This window comes from Fusarium falciforme, chromosome 3, assembly GCF_026873545.1.
Source record: "Fusarium falciforme chromosome 3, complete sequence".
Taxonomy (NCBI): Eukaryota; Fungi; Ascomycota; class Sordariomycetes; order Hypocreales; family Nectriaceae; genus Fusarium; species Fusarium falciforme.
The window spans coordinates 4,581,479-4,599,852 of record NC_070546.1 but is presented as its reverse complement, the minus strand read 5'-3'; the positions used below and the strand labels follow the sequence as shown (position 1 = coordinate 4,599,852).

The window sequence follows — 18,374 nt, the reverse complement described above, 5'->3', positions numbered from 1 at the left end:
ACATCTTACCTGTGATAACAGCCCCTTGCGTCCTCCAATAACTCATATTGTGTAAGTAAATCACATGGACATGGTTAATTGCACTCAAGGCAATTTTATTTTTATTTTTAACCAGCTCCTGAGTCCTTTTACTCAAGTCGCAAGTTAAACAAGCTTCACAGGTTAAATCACCCATTTACCCTATAGCTCCAGCCATATTCCACAACCTTGCACTGACTCAGAATCCGACAAAAACCAATCGTCCGCTGATTCAGTTGAATAAGGCACGCAATCTCACTAGCAGGGGATTGGTTGGCTTCGTAAGAGACCAATGGGTGTTGAGAGGTTGCAGTGGTGAACAACGCCACGTGTTGTCCCATTTGATCTGCATGGTGGCGTTGAACCCGGCTGCGCGAAGCCAAAGAGACCTTAGTCACGCTGATCAAGAGTTATATAGCACCATGAGCTCTTGAAAACCATAATCGTGACTCTCTGGGTGGCCAGGTGAGTGGTTGAGATGTGGTGGGCAAGAAAGCCCGCAAGTAACATCCACAACAGCCACGTTGGGGTCAATGTGGCGCCGCCGCGTACATATTTCGAAAAAGGTGAGGCATATAGAGCACGAGATCCTTCGTCGACTGCAAGGTATATGATAAGCGACCTGATGTCAGGTTCCCGCTGACGGGAGAGTGGCGTGACTGGTCGGTCCCCGACAATGGCACAGCAACAAGTAACGAAGCTTGAATGTTGATGAAACCAGACCATTTGACGATACTCTACGTCATTCAGTAACATTTCAGATTCCTCATTATGCGAATACGTCACTGAACTTCGTAGAACTCGTTGCGGAGTGATGCCAGGTGACGACGGCAGTGAAGCAGGCAGTCTCGACGGTCAAACCCGACCTCGCCAATCAATGCCAACGAAATGCATCCCCTTTCTTAAGCGAACCTGTCGCAGCCTGCTTTAGACCCCGATAAAACGAGTGCGAAGGCGACCCGTGGACCCCCGGGCTCGGACCTCCGCGGGCTCCTTGTGGGGACCCGGTCCACACACATTTAATCATATCCCCCGACTCCGTCGGTTCGGGGCGACTCAGCTTCGAGAGCCAAGAAAGTGACTCGCAAGCTGCTGCAAAGAATTTGTCTCTGCGGATTTGCGGCGCGTGCTGATTCACCCGCGGGCCCCGGTCCCTTTATACGATTTCGCTTGTCCGCACAGGAACTTTTCTCGGGTCCGGAGCCCCGGTTCTTTCTTGTCAACCTTATTTCTTCGCCGGACTTGAACTTTGCAGATCTCAGGTTTGAACTTGGTTGCATCATCAGAGGCTTGTTGATGGTTCTTATACTTAAGACCTGTGCTCCCTGATCTGATCTGATTTTGAACTCGACAAGCCTCTGGACATCATATCATCTAGAACAACAGTCTCGACCATTGACTTCAACATGGCCCCTGAAGACGAAAAGACGCCCGGTGGTCTGACCCCGGGCGAAAGAGCCGACCACCACGAAGATGGCACATCGACATCAACCGCTGCCAGCATCAAGGACGACACTGCGGCCAGAAGCTCCCATTCAGATGAAGGTCCTTCGAGGGTTATGAACCACGAGATTGAGGCTCTTGCACGACAACTCACCAGAGCCTCTACCACAGCCGGCGCCGAACTTCATGCTTTCTGTCCTCAGCCCGGCACGAGACTTGATCCCGGTTCGCCCAACTTTGATGCACGAGCATGGGTCAAGGCCTTTGTCAAGCTTGACGAGTCCGAAGCTGGCTCTGCACCTCCTCGCAGTCTCGGTGTCGCCTTTCGAAACCTGAATGTGTTCGGATGGGGTACTGGCGCTGAACATCAGAAGAGTGTTATCGATTATCCATTGGATGTTGTCAAGTCTTTGGTTGATCTCTTGAGTCCTCGAAAGAAGAGACGTGTCGATATTCTTCGCAACTTTGAGGGTGTTGTGGAGGAGGGCGAGTTGCTTCTTGTGCTTGGACCTCCTGGTTCTGGTTGTTCTACTCTTCTCAAGACCATTGCAGGTGAAACAGCTGGTCTTGAGGTTGACCCCCAGTCGTACATGAACTTCCGAGGTAAGCATCAATTGGTTCATGTATAGACTCTTTCTAACAATTGGCAAGGTATCGAAGAAAGCCAGATGCGAACCTCGTTCCGCGGCGATGTCCTCTACAACGCAGAAGTCGACACCCACCTCGCCCACCTCACAGTCGGCGAGACCCTCTCCTTCGCCGCAAGCGCCCACTCCCGCCGTCACGTCCCCGGTGGCGTGACCCGTGCGCAGGCGGATACAATGATGCGCGACGTCATGATGGCCATCTTTGGTATCAGCCACACTGTCGACACACGAGTTGGCGATGACTTTGTTCGAGGTGTTAGTGGTGGCGAGAGGAAGCGTGTTAGTATTGCCGAGGCTGCTCTCACGGGTGCCAAGTTGCAATGCTGGGATAACACCACGCGTGGATTGGATAGTGGAAACGCCATCAACTTTTGCAAGACTTTGCGGCTGCAGGCTGATCTTGTGGGAGTTGCTGGTGCTGTTGCTATCTACCAGGCACCTCAGTCAGCTTACGATGTAAGTCTACAATCAGGAACTATCAGAGGAGAACTAAAATTTGGTAGTTGTTCGATCGTGTTACTGTCCTTTACGAGGGAAGACAGATCTTCTTTGGCAGAACCACCGAAGCAAAGCAATACTTTGAAAGCCTCGGCTTCGAGTGTAAGTTGACCTACAAACACTTATTGCTATACCCAGGACTGACAAGACAGGCCCTGATCGACAAACCACTCCTGACTTCCTCACCTCAATGACCAGCCCTCAAGAGCGACGAGTGAAGCCCGGCTATGAACGCACAGCCCCCCGAACCCCTGATGAATTCGCCGAACGCTGGCAAGCCAGTGAACCACGCAAGCAGCTCCTCCGCGAACTCTCTGAATACGAGCAGAACCACCCTCGTGAGGAGCGTCTGGCTGAATATCAAACCTCCCGTCGTGCAGAGCAGTTCAAGGGCCAGCGTGCCAAGTCTCCCTACACCATCTCGTATGCGCACCAAGTCAGACTCACGCTCTGGCGTAGCTGGCGCAGGTTGCTTGCTGATCCTGGATTCACGATTGCTTCGCTCTTATTCAACTTGATCATGGCCCTGGTTTTGGGAAGTATGTTTTACAACCTCAAGAACGATTCGTCGACATTCTACTACAGAGGTGGAAGCATCTTCTTCTCGCTGCTGTTCAACGCCTTTGCTAGTCAGCTCGAGGTAAGCAACTAGGTGATTAATAGAATGGCTGATACTGACTGATTAACAGGTCCTGACTGTCTATGTAGAGCGTCCCGTGGTTGAAAAGCACAACCGCTACGCCTTCTATCACCAGTCCACCCAAGCCATTGCCAGCTACCTCATCGACCTTCCTTATAAGACGGTCAACATGTTTGTCTTCAACATCACTGTGTACTTTATGGCCCATCTGCGAAGAGAGGCAGGCAACTTCTTCTTCTTCTGCCTTACTTCATACCTCACCACCTTGGTCATGTCAAGTCTCTACCGCACGCTTGCCTGCCTGACTCGCACCTCTCACCAAGCCATGGTCCCATCCGCTCTTCTTAGTCTCGGCTTAATGATCTACACCGGCTTCACTATCCCCACCGACTACATGCTTGGGTGGTCTCGCTGGATGAACTACATCAACCCCCTGGCCTATGCGTTCGAGGCCCTTATGGCGAATGAGTTCCACAACAGAGAGTTCCCTTGCGCCCAAATGGTTCCCCGCGGCGGCAGCTACGATGATCTCCCTCCCGAGTCGAGGATTTGCGCTGTTGTGGGCGCTGAGCCTGGATCGAACGTTGTCAACGGCGACAGGTACATCAACATGTCATTTGACTACAGCAACGCTCACAAGTGGCGGTAAGTTTGAAACCACTCACACTACACTGAACATTACTGATATCGCCATAGAAATGTTGGTATCCTCTGTGGTTTCCTCGTTGCTTTCTTCCTCACCTACATCATCTCGGCCGAATACGCCAAGCCCCCTCAGAGCAAGGGTGAAGTCCTCGTCTTCCGCAAGGGCAAGATGCCTCCTTCCCTTAAGGAGAGCAGTAAGGGTGACTCTGAAGCTCAAAAGTCTGAACAACCTGTCGTGGCTGAAAAGGTTGCCAACAATGGATCCAGCGGTCTCGCTGCTGGTGCATCCGTGTTTCACTGGGAGGATCTTTGCTATGATATTCAGATCAAGGGTAATGAGCGACGTCTTTTGGATCATGTTGATGGCTGGGTCAAGCCCGGCATGTCCACAGCATTGATGGTATGCGAGTTCTTTGATATTGAGAATGCTCAACTAACAATTTCAGGGTGTTTCTGGTGCCGGAAAAACGACTCTCCTCGATGTCCTCGCTACTCGTGTCACCATGGGTGTCGTCAGCGGAGACACTCGCATCGACGGAAAGCCAACCGACTCTTCATTCCAGCACCGCGTCGGCTACGTTCAGCAACAGGATGTCCACTTGAACACCATGACAGTCCGTGAAGCCCTCGAGTTCAGCGCCCTTCTTCGTCAATCCGCAGAGATCACCCGTGAAGAGAAGATCAAGTACGTCGAACAGGTCATTGAAATGCTCGACATGCAGGAATTCTCCGACGCTGTTATTGGAACGCCTGGTGAGGGTCTCAACGTCGAGCAAAGGAAGCGTCTTACTATCGGTGTCGAACTGGCTGCTCGTCCTCAACTGCTCGTCTTCCTCGATGAACCTACTTCGGGTCTCGACTCTCAGACTTCATGGGCTATTTGCGATCTGATTGAAAAGTTGACCGCTAGTGGTCAGGCTGTTCTCTGCACTATCCATCAACCTTCGGCTATGCTGTTCCAGCGATTTGACAGGCTGCTTTTGCTCGCCCCTGGAGGAAAGACTGTCTACTTTGGAGGCAAGTCTACTATCAAACCAGTTTACCACACTTCCACTAACAACTCCAGACCTCGGAAACGAATCCAAGACCCTCCTCGAGTACTTTGAACGAAACGGTGCCCCTAGCTGCCCTCCTGATGCCAACCCCGCCGAGTACATGCTTCAAATCATCAAGCCTACTCACGATGACGAGGACGTTATCGACTGGCACCAGGTCTGGAGAAACTCCCCCGAGTTCAAGGACGTCAAGAAGGAGCTTGCAAGACTGAACTCTCTGGCATATACCCAGCCTGAAGGTTCCTCTGCATTCGCTGACGGTGATGCGTCTCAGCACAATGAATTTGTGGCTTCCTTCATGACGCAGTTCCGGGAGGTTCTTATCCGTACTTGGAAGCACTTCTGGCGGTCTCCTACCTACATCTGGTCCAAGACTATCCTGATTGTTCTCGCTGTGAGTTGTTTGCAACCAGCCAGATGCTTCATCACTAACAGTTGAAATAGTCACTGTATCTCGGCTTCAGTTTCAACGCCAACAACAGTATCCAAGGTCTCCAAAACCAACTCTACGCCATCTTCATGTACCTCATCATATTTGGCAACATCAACGAGCAGATCATGCCCATGTTTATTCCCCAGCGCGCCCTCTACGAAGTCCGCGAGAGACCCTCCAAGATTTACCGATGGAACAGTAAGTCATTCACCATCTTCAACTCAAAAACATCAAGCTGACTCTTGTAGCCTACATCCTGGCCAACATCCTCGTTGAGGTCGCATGGAACAGTCTTATGGCTGCCATCATGTACTTTTGCTGGTACTATCCCGTGGGCTTTGTGCAAAACACCACGTCCGACGATGTCAGCACTCGTGGTTTCCTCGTCTTCCTCTTCCTCCTCATGTTCATGCTCTTCACGAGCACCTTCTCTCACTTCGCCATTGTGTGGATTGAGACTGCCGAGGAGGCCGGTGTTCTCGCCTCGCTTATGTGGATGCTTTGCATTTCTTTCTGCGGGTAAGCTGTTCCCTGCCCCCTATTTTTCTTGTATCGACGGTTGCTAACGTTCATGCAGCGTCGGTGTCCCTTATCACGACATCCCCAAGTTCTGGACATTCATGTACCGCACATCTCCTGGCACATACCTTGTCAGCGGTATCATGTCGACCGCTGTATACGGCTCTAACGTTGAATGTGCCGACAACGAGGTTCTTCACATGGCGGCCCCTGCCAACATGACTTGTGAAAGCTTTATGGGTCCCTTCGTCCAGGAGGCAGGAGGATATCTTCTCAACCCCCTGTCTTCAGACACCTGCCAATACTGCAGCCTCGCTTCGACGGAGCAATTTCTGAAGCATTTCGAGATTGACTACAGCGACAGGTGGTGGCAATTTGGCCTCCTGTGGGTCTACATCGCCTTCAACATTGGTGCTACTCTCGGTCTTTACTGGTACTTCCGAGTGCCCAAGGGCGCCGGAGTCAAGCGAAAGTAGGAGAAGATGAAGACGGGGAGAGCAGAGGTGGTTTACATTCAATCATGCACTAATGGCCCAGATCAAGATTGATCATATTGCATATTAATTGGCTTATAGACTTTGGGTTCGGCTACAATTTTACATAGACTGTCGTCCATATTTCCTTCGTGTTATAGAGGGTCTGGTTAGATCTCATCTCTTCTTTTTATACTATCAAGACAATAAACTCGCGTTTCTTTAACCTCGTCCTCACCAAGATCCATCTTGATACCTCGACCTTTTGACAATCCTGTGTACGCAGCTCGCCTATGGACAGCCTTTACCAATTTGGGCTGTAGTCAAACCCAGTCAGATACTCAATGTCCTTGGAGGCCAGGAACTCCCGATATGTGGGTGTCTTGACCGGGTTCTTCAGCTGCTCTGGAGTAATGACTCCTTCAATTCCGGCACAGAACTCGTACTCTCCAAGGAAAGCAGGTCCTTCGAGAACTTCAAGAGGCAGACCAGTTAACTCCTGCATCTCACTCAATGTGACCTGCTGAAATTCTGCCTTCTTGCCAGTGACGGCGCTCCATGCATCCATGGCCTCGCTGATGGTCATGTTGCTGTCATAAGCCAGGAGCTTGGTTCCAGCAGGTTCGTCTTCGATGAGAGCACGAACGAAAGAACCGGTGGAGTTCAGAGGGTCGATGATGGGGAATCTTGTTGTCTTGGGGCCAGGTAGAACCACAGTGAACTCCCCGGTCTTGGTATTGCGCTTGGGGAAGAGCAAGAGGTTGGAGCTATAAGCACCAAGGTAGATGTAGGATGCCTTGTCGGCGTGCTCAGGGACCTCCTTCTCGATGTAGCTGACAGCCTCAGCCTTGCTGTCCCAGTGGTAACAGTGAGGGTACTTGCCGCCAGACGCGACCTTCATGGGACCCAGAGCCGAGTAAATGAACTTCTCAAGGGTAGGAGTCTTGGTGGCGGCAATAGCGGCATTCTTGACGTGTTGGAGTTCCGTCTTAAACCCTATAGCGCTGCTGGTGGGCTGGTCGTGTCCTGCGGTGAGGGCAGCTTGGTAGGGTGCCCAGAAATCTGTGTTGACAAAGATGGCATGAACACCCTTGAAGGCGGTGATGAGAGAATCGAGGTTGTCGAGATCCGCCTCAACTACCTCAGCGCCGAGAGCTTTGAGGGCTTGAGCTTTCTCAGAGGTGGGTCGACGGGTAAGACAACGGACATTCCAGCCGGGGAGGTTGAGGAAGGTCTTTGCGACTGAGGATCCTTGGTTTCCAGTGGCTCCCACAACGGCGATGGTCTTTGAGGTAGACATGATGATCACGTGAAAAGTGTGCGATGTTGTGAAAAGGTGGTTGTAGAGGTGTGTTAGTTGATGTGTTGCTGGAGAATTAGATACCAAGGGTAGAGTTTTGGGGAATATTTATGCTTCATCTCGTCTCGGTCTTAAACCTCACTTTTCCATCTTTCTAGGCCATTTACTAATTCCTTCATATTCCATGTCGCGATGCTCAGAATCGACTGGACTTAGTGGTAGTAAGCCATCGCCAGTGACGCAGCGTGATTCCGTGTGTCTTGGCGGCTTGCCCATTTTCTCACTTCTGATTGGCTGAAAAGTAGTAAGCCAGGTGGCGATACGAGACGGACTTCGGACTTTAGAGATGGTGTGGAGACGATCCTCGTCCCCAATGACCTTGACCTTTATCCCCTTGTGCCATCCACTAGCGACGTTGAGACTTTGATGACAAGCAGCTCGATATGGAAGGCAAAGACAGCATTGATTGGGCTACAAGTGATAAGCCAACAGAGTCGGTCGGGCGAACTCCGGGGGCCGAACCGCCATCCAAGCGCCGGGTCTTGACTGAGGCGCGACGAGAGCAGAACCGAGTCGCTCAAAGGGCGTATCGTGAGCTACTCCTGTCAGAAATTCATGGATTCTATCCTAATATCTAATCCCATAGGCAAGCGACAAAAAGAGCATCGTAAACAGCTCAAAGAGGCAGAGTCACGCCGCTATCAAACACGACGACCGCGACCGCTGCTGAAGCGATGCCACATCACTTCCCAGCCCATCAAATGCTCTCATGATACGCCAAGCCGTGTTCAAGAGCCATTAAAAGCCGAGATCCTATCAACACAGGGCACTCCACGCAGCAATACCAATGCATGTCATGGTCCTGTCTCACTAATCCAACCACCTCAAGCGGCTCCCGATGAGACAGGCAACGGCATCCCCCCATCATCCGATGCGCTGATTGTAGAAGACGTGGAGATAATTGGGAACATAAACGCATCCGATGTTCATGACGACAACTTACAGTTGGTTCCGACTCGGTATCGATCAGGCAGATCCAGGTCACACTCCTCGATAAACAGCCAACATGACGAATCAATATTACCAGATGTGTACCTCAACATGCTTCAGTTCGAACCAGTAGCGATATTCAACGCCGTATTTCAAAACGCCCTCTCCATGGGCTTCGACCTAACATTTATTGCCAACTGTGGCGGTCATTGCACCTCACCCTTTTACCAACCCAGCCTCGCTTCAACAACCGACCCAACAGCGCTTTTGCAACAGGGGGCCGCCTCTACTGCATCTTTCAAAAACACCAGCATTCCTATCCATCTTCGACCAACACTCGCACAAGTCCTCATTCCACACCACGCCAGTTTAGATCTCATCCCGCTCCCGTTCCTCCGTGAAAGGGCTATCCTGCTGTCAGCCGCCATGCCTGACACCTTTAACAGCTGGGAGCTAAAGTTTGATATTTATGGAAAAGGAGGTTTGAGTATTTGGCGACGGAGCCAGTCTGGGACAGAGAGACGCTCCAATATCACGTATCAGCCATGGGACATGAAGAGCTGGGAGGCTGCGCCGTGGTTTTTAAAAAAGTGGACTATAATTATCGGAGATGAAGAGAGTGAGTTTTACAAGCAGAGTATTGGGTGGCAGTTGATTAGAGATTTGATACTCTCGCAAGACGAGTTGCAGGTTGGAAATGGAGGCGCTTGAAAGATTCGGTTTTGGTGTCGGATCAGCAGTTATCATCACGAGAATAGTGCAAGATAAAGACAAAATATGTCTCATTATACTTGACAACCCAGGTGTTCTAGTTGTAATTCAGTTGTTCTAACAGGTGATGCTTCTGCTGGGGGAAACTGTGGATTGCCAAAAACCGTCCTTAAAAATTGGCCTGGACAAAGTGGTGAGGGACGCTGTTTGAATGGAGACTGTTATGGATAACGGGAACTGGAGCAGACGGCGAATCTTTATTCCACAAATCAGACCGAGATCCTGCTGAAAGCGGCAGTGCTTACCCTCTCTTACCCCGCAAAGATAGTTGCCGGCCGATGAAACAGAGCTAATGAAAGCTGTTCAGTGCAGCACCACTTGAATCCTAAGCCATGGCGTCGGAACTCTGTTCAGCATGCAGTAACATCACCCTATCGATGCTAATAGATGGCTTCCAGCATCCTCTAGACTACAATCAGGTCCTTCAGTCCAAGGAACACTGCCGACTTTGCGAAATCGTCAGCAACGCCTACAAGTCCCAGACCTGTGTCAAATATGACAACTTGACGGCTTTGAGGGGTGATGAAACAAAGGCTTGCAAGGTAGATCACCGTGGGCCACTCATGTGGAGGTTGCAACAATCAGAACCTGGGGCACGCTGGGGAATGTTCAAACTCGACTCTCAGCATTACGGAGGGCTGCATCGGATCTCCGTGTCAGAAGGTACGATTGTCTTTTTGTCTGTGGATTCTTCAGGACCAAGACTAATTATTGGTAGAATCAAGCGTCTTTAAAAACCGAATCATCACGCACAGGGACCTGCAAGACGCCAACTCTCCACGAAACATGCGTCTGCTTCGTGAATGGCTCCAAGAGTGTCAGCTCCATCACGATGAGTGCGGGCGAGGTACATACTCGGGGAACAAATATAACGATGGCTCTTCCTCCACGATTCTCCCGTTCAGGGTCATCGATGTTGGTTTTGCTGGTGATGGTAGAAGCGAGGAGAAGAAGCCACGCGTCTATACAACACACGGCAAGGAAACTGGACGTTATATGACTCTCAGCCACTGCTGGGGAAAGGTCATTCCGCCAAGGATGACCAAGGATACTGTCGATGCCTGGCAGGTGGAACTCCCATTGGCGAATTTGCCCAAGACGTTTCGAGATGCGATATGGCTTACAAGGGAGTTGGGCGAGAGATTTCTCTGGATCGATTCCATCTGCATCGTCCAGGACGATCCCACTGAGCTCATGACACAGATAGGGCTCATGGGAGTGATATTCGAGGAGTCCTTTTGCACTATAGCTGCGGTGGATGCAAAAGGCTCAGACGGGTCTCAGATGGTTGATTCGGGCTTGTTCGTCAGTGGGCCAGCGGTTGCCAGGACTGCCAAGTTTCAAGTCAAGACTGCTGGGACGAATAATGATGGACTTGCAGAGAGCATCATGGGAACGAGTCAGAGTTCATCACAACAAGAAGTGGATGAACTGTGCGAAGTCATCATGCAGGAAGCTTCTGATACCGCCGATCCCTTCCCTCTCCGACTCCAATCCAAGGCATGGCACTCCCGCGGCTGGGTATTTCAGGAACGAGAACTCTCCCGCAGATGCATCTTCTTCACCGAGTACGACCTAGGTTGGCGGTGCAACCGATACTGGGAGACGGAGCAGACGGGGATCCCTGAGTGCCGGCGTCCTCGTGGCGAGTACACCATGGACGGTACGAAATCGTACGGTGGCGTGTCTTACGATGCCGAGTACAATCTCAGGAAGACGTGGCAGAACACAGTAGAGCAGTACAGTGTGACCAAGCTGACGTATAACTCAGACAAGCACAATGCGTTGATGGGGTTTGAAGAGCGGCTGGCTACGCGCTTCGGGTACAAATTCTATCACGGCATTGTTGATTTTGGACATTGTGGGCACCTCCATTCCCAGCTGCTATGGGTTCCAGCCATCAGCCGCGGCGGGCTCAATGACATCCCATTCCCGTCTTGGAGCTGGATGAATGTGAAGGAGGCGGTGAAGTGGCCTCATGATGAGTACCTCGTCTATCCAGAACTCCTGGCACAAGTCATGTTTGGCGGACCAAGAGCAAATGAAGAAGCCCAGGAACTACATGTCTCCGGTCCTTTCCAGAGCATTAGAGTTGGGACTCGGATAGGTGACATACCTCACTATACTGAACGTGAAAGATGGGCCCCTGACACTCACTTTGGATGGTCAGAGTTGGGCATGCACCCCGACACGAACACGCTTCTGTCGTCCATAGATGATCAGGTTATTGGATGGGTAGCTTTGGATGCCGATCTTGAGTCTGAGGACATATTTGCGTTTCCTCTGCTCAGGTACTTGAGACAGGACGATGAGGAGGAGCCGATGTGTGTTGATTTCTTGGCCGTAGCTGGAGCCTTGAATACCCCAGAGAAGAAAGATCCGTGTCGTCGGGTTGGTCGAGGGCGAGTGCTCAAAGGTGCATTTGAATGGCTAGTCGGATGCCAGCAAAGCAATATTGCCTTGATGTAAGTCAGATTTATTATCTGACTAGAACAATACGATGGGGAAACAGTATGAAAAGAACTTATTTCCCTGCAAAGAATACATCTTTGATCACTGCAAACGCCAGAATGGGTGGTCCTTCGTTAGTATAGCCTCATGACGTTGGTAACTGGATCCGTAAGGGTCGACCATCAGAGCATCTTCTTTGCCAAGGCTAAACTATTGCATCCACTATTCACTAATAATTAGCTCATAAAACACGTGGATCAAATTAGGATCTCTATGAGTCACTCGCCGACACGAAAATCAATAATAGGCCGATAATGAGGACGAGAAGATGGAAGTCATTGAACAGCAGGGAGGAGTTGCCTGAACATACAGCAGGTTGACGGAAATAGTGACCAAGTTGGGACTAGTGGGGATAATCAAGTCTTCCAGGGGCCGGGTGACCGCTTTAGCCTATGCAACTGACTGAAACTGCGGCCTATTCAAGACTAGCATCGTGGACCCCAGTAGAGGGACCTGGCATCGAGGAACAGGGAGAAATCCAGTATCACTGTGTTGTACTGAAGTATAAGAGCCCACCGAATCGCCGCCATAGTGTTCTCTTCTTTCTTAAATGCTGGCAAACAAAACGCTCTATGAGTACAACCAGCAAAAGCAGCTCACTTTACCCAACTTCACCGTCCTCGCCTCCAAGACATTACAATGGAACACGCCATGCCTCTTGAAGAACGCCTAGCTTTGCGCCAGGAACTACTGGATGCCAACGATCAGTTCGTGCTCAACCTTCCAAAGGTGGAACTGCACGTCCATATCGAAGGCACCTTGACTCCTGAGCTCAGGTGGAAGCTCGCTCAGAGAAACAACCAGACCCTGAAGCTCGAGCGGACTGGTACCGTGTACACGAGCCTGGAGCAGCTGAAGGCGTCGTACAACATCATTCCAGCCCGGGAAGGCCACTCCATCGACAATGCTGAAGAGACCTTTACCTTCTTCGAGGCCTACTATGGCGGATTTGAAGTGCTTGTCACCGAACAGGACTTTTACGACTTGGCCATGAACTACTTTGAGCATGCTGCCTCGATGAACGTTCGGTACTGCGAGCCTTTCTTTGATCCGCAGGGTCACACTCGCCGTGGCGTCTCCTGGGACACCATGATGGGGGGATTTCGAGCGGCCCAGGAGGAGGCAGAAAAGCGCCTAGGCGTACGTGAGCGACAGCCCTTCATTTTGCATACATGCTGACCCTGAGAACAGATCAAGTCCAAGTGGATCATGTGTTTCCTGCGCGATCTATCGCCAGAGTCTGCCATAGAGCACTTTGAAGCTGTTCTTCCCTACCGAGATATGGTTACCGGCATTGGTCTCGACTCGAACGAAGATAACCGCCCCCCTTCCTTGTTCTCAGAGGTTTTTACTCTGGCCCAAGAGACCGGCTTCCACCTCACGGCACACTGTGATGTCGGCCAAAAGGACACCCACGAGCATATCCGCCAAGTTGCGGCAGATGTAGGAGGTTCGGGTGCGGAGCGCATAGATCACGGCCTAAATGCTGTTCAAGACCAGGGTCTCGTGCATCTCATCAAGGAGAAGGGCATCGGCATGACGATTACTCCATGGGGATATCTCCGCCATGAGCCAGTTGATGAGATCTTTCCTAGAATCCGTACCCTTTACGAGGCGGGGATCCCAATTGCGATTGCAAGCGACGATCCAGCTTACATGGAAGATTGCTGGATCCTACATGACATGCTACTGGCCAAGAAGATGTGCGGCTTTAGTAACCAGGATATGGTAGCTTTGACGAGACATGCTATTGACATGTGCTGGGCGACCGAGACGTGCAAGAAGGAGATCAGGAATGAGCTGGAGGCTGTAGCAGCTAGATACCTGGGCTAGATGCATTTCTCGAGGGCAATTTTCAAGATAGATTTCAGGCAAAAAAATGCGACAGATATGCGAGTAGTATGCAAAGCCCATACGAATGTGCGTGCTTCAGTGCATTGTTACCTCTACTGGGCAAACTATGCCAACATTATGGCGCGTCCGTTCATGCTAGTAGTGAGATGGCCATACTGCACATCATTATCCCAGACAAAACGCAGTGTCTCGAGCGCGTTACTGAAATGCCGACATCCAACGGCCTCTAGGGCAATGTTGAGACGCTTCTCTACCCACGCTCTCTCCTCCAGTGGTTCATTACCCAAAGTCACCCCGATCTGGAAGATGGGCCACAGCAAGGAGTAGCTCCAGGACGAAGCGGGCGGGATGAGCTGCGCGTGATACAGAACCTGACTTGCCAGATCTGGTGCGCCCGAGGAGTTGGTAGACGGGAATAGTCGTCCGAGGTACGCCATGATGCCGAGACGCCAAACTTCAACCATATGCTTCCGTGGGCCAGAAGTTTCTCCAAGCCATTCCCACGCCGCCAGACGGCATTTTATACAATGAGCCTCCTCCACAGTCTCCTGGCTTGGATTCGTCACGTCCAGTTGGGTTTTGGAAAGCATAGTAATGTCTGCAAGTATCTCAAACAGGTCGATCGGACACGGGAAAACATCATAGCTCCATTGCCTCCGCCCATGATTCGAGCAGCGTCCGAGAGCCGCCTTGAGTTCTGTGGCGGACAAGTTCGGCAGTCCAGCAGAAGTTGTAGATGCCATCATGTCGAGCCTAAGGCCTTGTTAGAGGAGAATTGCTGCTGCAAGGTTGGCCTACTTACCATGCAAGCCGCTGTTCAAAGTAGTGCCTATTTGCTGCGTGGTCATAGTTCTGGCCCCGGATAAGGCCGACCGCCGCTTTAAGGTGCGTTTCAAACTCGAGACAGTCTCCAGAACACATCTAGATCTTGGTGAGCCATCAACAATGACACTAGGACGCTCGTGTAGCTTACGTCAAGCTGTGCCAGCATCAACATGCTAGCCAGTATGCTTTGATCTGTTGCCGGGCATGGATCTCGGAGCATCTCTCTCAATAGATGCGTAGCATGGACACGCAGATATAGGCTCTTCTTCTCGAGGTCTTTATCTGAGGTTCGAGCCGCAAGGTGACAGGATGCCGATGCAGCGATGGCATAGCGAATAGGAGGCACAGTGTCTATAAGTGGAAGCACATAATGGAACATTGGGTTGTCGCTGGGCCCAGTTCCCAGATAAAAGATGCTGCTGAGGTCCTGGATGTCTGTGTAAACGCCAAGGTTAGTCATGGCATTCGATGGTCAAGCAGGAGGGTGTCTTGCAATGTTTAATTAGGCTTTCCAACTCATCATCTCCAACCAGTGCCATCACATTGAGGTGTGAGTCGTTAGAGTGGTGTCTAAACTCCCTCTCCATGGCGTCCCTCGATCCGGCTGACACAGGAACATTTCCCCGCTTGGCTCGTTTAGGTCTGGGCTTTGAAGTCTTTACTAAGCTGTCGCAAACCGGAATAGACTTTCCCGCAAGTTTCCCTCTCGCCGCAACGCCAGGCCATCTTGTGATATATCCTTCGCACTCGACTCCTCGGCGCTGACAGCTCAGACAGGCCGGCAGTGTTCGATCACATTTGCGGCCTCGCCGGCGACATCCTTTGCAAGCGGTGGCGTGATGTCCAACCTGACTCATTTTTTCAGCCGCAGGTAGTGGAAGTTTCTGAGGACAAGAGGATATACGCAAGTTATTTCAGCTTGTGTAATCGACGTTTGAGTCAGACCCTTGGATGGGTGGGGTCAGCTTGGGTCTGGGGGATCACATGACTGGAGGCACTGTTGGTGAAGCTAGACTTGATTAGGTTCAAGTATGAGGTCATATCATGGTGCAGGGCTCCCCAGACGTGACCTGAGTTCTATATCCGTGGATAGGTAGAGCTGGGACCAGCTGCAACGCCGGTATTGTCGCTGCTAGGTTGTATAAAATGCTCGATGCTTGCTAGGTCTCAAGATACCAACCGGAACTATGAAGTTAGTGGCATGACTAGGCCCATTCTTTGATGATCTGTCCTTTCAAGGAGATTGATCAATTCTAGGCCCTTGACAATAAGCAAGTGACACTAATTATCAGCGACTATTCTATCGATAGCGGCGAAAGTACAGGGCGCTTGCTTTGTGTGGCGTTTTGACTTTCATTATTAATCTGGCCCCGACCCACATTATTTCTTTGGGAAGATCTCAGCTCAGCTCAGACTTCACTCATTATCAAACATCATCATGATCACAAACGGGGAAAAGTACGCCTGCGAGAGCTGTATTCGCGGCCACCGTGTCGCCCAGTGCCAGCATACGGGTGAGTACATCATCAATGGCTCTTCAAGACGTGCATGGCTGATACTGACGCGTGCAGATCGCCCGCTTCAAAGAGTCGGAAAAAAGGGCCGCCCGGTATCGCAGTGCAATCACTGTCGCACTCTTCGAACCTCAAGATCAGTTCATACAAATTGCAAATGCGGCTCGGCTTCTCGTCAGGCCACGCTCAAGCAGTTCGGCCAAGGTATGTATCCGTGTTTCATTCATCCAAGACCCCGGCTGATCGCGTACTTCTAGAGCGATGCCTCTGCTGTGAGGGCGGCGACTGCACGTGCGCCTACAAGACTGGTCAGAAGAAGCACTGCGGGTCATCTACATCCTCACCTTCAGTAATCTCCAGTCAAAGAAGTCCTGAGATGGCCCTCAGCCCTCATCTAGCACACGCAACACCGCTTTTCCCGATAGCTCGGGATATTCCCGGCAGCGACGGCACATGTTCCGCACCAGCCTATGTTGCCCTGAATAGCGACCATCCCGACCCGGTCCATAACACGTACACGACGCCACCAGACAATGTTACCCATCTTGTGACATCTGAAACACCAGACTGGCTCGGGGCTTTGGATGCAGTTCTTGGGCCAATATCAGACGAACCGTCGCAATGCCACATGCAGGACTTCCATGATCCATTATTATCAATGGATCCTTTCTCTCTGGCTCATGTCTGGGGCGATCTGCCACAATCCGAACAGCCCGACAATCTAGATTCGGTTCCTACATTTGACACGGACTTGCCCTCGTTTCCTTTTGACCACCATGAGGACCATCGAGAGAGCTTTGACTACGGATTATGAGCCCGCATCTCAGCCGTCAATGGAGCGAACGGTAAATGGGGGACAAGTCTGATGCACATGCCTTACCAAAGGAAGCCTGATATGGAGTGGGAGGCGAGTCTCAGGCGGGTTTAATGGTCCTCTTCCTGGGATGCTCTCTGTATTTGTCAAGTAGGATAATATCTTTAATAAGAAAACTGCCCGAGGCTGGTTGGTGGAAATCACCCCTTTCCTTCACTCCAGGGCCCGGGACTACGTCTCGCTCCTTGCATACGGTCCAGGGGTAACTCATCATACCTTGTCTGTCGCCATTTACACTAATCTCGCAGAAGATCCATCCCGATTCTGGGGCTCCATCAAATTTGCTAACATTTACTCCATCAACTGTTATCCCGACTCCGGCGTGGTCCGCGGACCTCCGAGCGATTTGTGCGTCCACCGCGTTAATCTCTCGGCATCTCCGAACGCCTCCTGTAGGGTTTGCATGCGGAGTTCTGTCTGCGGCATTTGTGCGATCGCTTGGTAAAGCCTGCGGGTGCCACCTAAGCTTGTGTGACTTCGGGTACGAGCATAGGTACTGTAGTTATCTATGAGTATCTGAGGGATGTACTCGAAACGAGGAGGAAGCCAGATATCCTCTCGCGGGAAAAGGAAAGGTGGCATCTTACGCTGTGAGACTCACCTTTCCGCATAGAAACTTAATTTTATCTAGGTTTCGGTGTTTCGCAATTGGGTTTCGATGCTGCCATGTGTTCATTAGCATGTTCTCTGATATTTTGCCCGACGGAGACGTCATTGGAAAACCAGAATGGCTGACGGACACGTCATCGATACCAAGAATATGCTCGTAACAGCGTTGTAGGTGTCACCTGGCTTCGCAGTTCCACACAGCCTCGGCTCCAACTTACTGTGCATAGTGCCAAGGCTTACGAATGCCTTACCCAAAGGTGCAGCCGTAACGGGTCGAGGCCGAACTGAGGATATTTACTAACCACCACCTACCAGGATACTTCACACCTAACCCTACACCAATACAACCATTCCTGTACAGTGCCTTCATCGAGTTAAAGTTGCCATGGAAAAGTGACTATCGCATCGGCGAAGCGAGTCCAACCGAGTCGCTGGACTTCTGCCTTGTTGGCCATGATGTGCCACACACGACAAGGTGGATGACGGGGTGCCAACCCGCCGGTTAAGGGAAAAGGGGAGGCCTTCACAAACCTGAGCGGGATGTTACCGGATTGGCAAATACTGCAGTATTGACGGTGGGAAACATTGCTCTTATAGCACGAAGATGTGTAGTATCTCCCGCCTCGCGGAAAGAGAAGGGTAATTACCCACCATTGTAGTGCCTGAGACACAAAGGCCGCATCTCTCATCTCCATGCATTGCTGCCCGGTCCGATTTTGGTAGGGTTGGTTCCAAAACATGCAGCTGCCACCACA

At 51.2% G+C, this 18,374-nt stretch overlaps 5 protein-coding genes and 1 pseudogene across 6 annotated transcripts, besides 1 other annotated feature; 4 read left to right on the top strand and 2 right to left on the bottom strand.

Annotated features, from left to right (window-relative positions):
• Positions 1-1,424: 1,424 nt before the first annotated feature.
• On the top strand, positions 1,425-6,374 carry NCS54_00465600 (Hypothetical protein; the record flags this gene model as incomplete). The annotated part of the gene is made up of 11 exons (XM_053150185.1): positions 1,425-2,064; positions 2,113-2,564; positions 2,612-2,708; positions 2,759-3,246; positions 3,296-3,891; positions 3,943-4,291; positions 4,338-4,908; positions 4,958-5,340; positions 5,391-5,577; positions 5,628-5,898; positions 5,957-6,374. 11 exons carry the CDS (start codon positions 1,425-1,427, stop codon positions 6,372-6,374), a joined length of 4,452 nt encoding a protein of 1,483 aa, XP_053006160.1.
• A 301-nt stretch (positions 6,375-6,675) lies between these two features.
• NCS54_00465500 (NmrA domain-containing protein) lies at positions 6,676-7,671 on the bottom strand (the record flags this gene model as incomplete). The annotated part of the gene is made up of 1 exon (XM_053150184.1): positions 6,676-7,671. One exon carries the CDS (start codon positions 7,669-7,671, stop codon positions 6,676-6,678), a length of 996 nt encoding a protein of 331 aa, XP_053006159.1.
• Positions 7,672-9,764: 2,093 nt separating this feature from the next.
• NCS54_00465400 lies at positions 9,765-11,895 on the top strand (annotated as a pseudogene). Its single transcript has 2 exons — positions 9,765-10,095; positions 10,151-11,895.
• Positions 9,765-11,895: a sequence feature.
• Positions 11,896-12,582: 687 nt separating this feature from the next.
• NCS54_00465300 (Adenosine deaminase) lies at positions 12,583-13,776 on the top strand (the record flags this gene model as incomplete). Its single annotated transcript, XM_053150183.1, has 2 exons — positions 12,583-13,083; positions 13,135-13,776. 2 exons carry the CDS (start codon positions 12,583-12,585, stop codon positions 13,774-13,776), a joined length of 1,143 nt encoding a protein of 380 aa, XP_053006158.1.
• A 125-nt stretch (positions 13,777-13,901) lies between these two features.
• NCS54_00465200 (Zn(2)-C6 fungal-type domain-containing protein) lies at positions 13,902-15,082 on the bottom strand (the record flags this gene model as incomplete). Its single annotated transcript, XM_053150182.1, has 3 exons — positions 13,902-14,550; positions 14,600-14,718; positions 14,771-15,082. 3 exons carry the CDS (start codon positions 15,080-15,082, stop codon positions 13,902-13,904), a joined length of 1,080 nt encoding a protein of 359 aa, XP_053006157.1.
• Positions 15,083-16,060: 978 nt separating this feature from the next.
• Positions 16,061-16,950, top strand: NCS54_00465100 (Copper-fist domain-containing protein; the record flags this gene model as incomplete). The annotated part of the gene is made up of 2 exons (XM_053150181.1): positions 16,061-16,340; positions 16,394-16,950. The coding sequence occupies 2 exons, from the start codon at positions 16,061-16,063 to the stop codon at positions 16,948-16,950; spliced, it is 837 nt and encodes a 278-aa protein (XP_053006156.1).
• Positions 16,951-18,374: the final 1,424 nt, after the last annotated feature.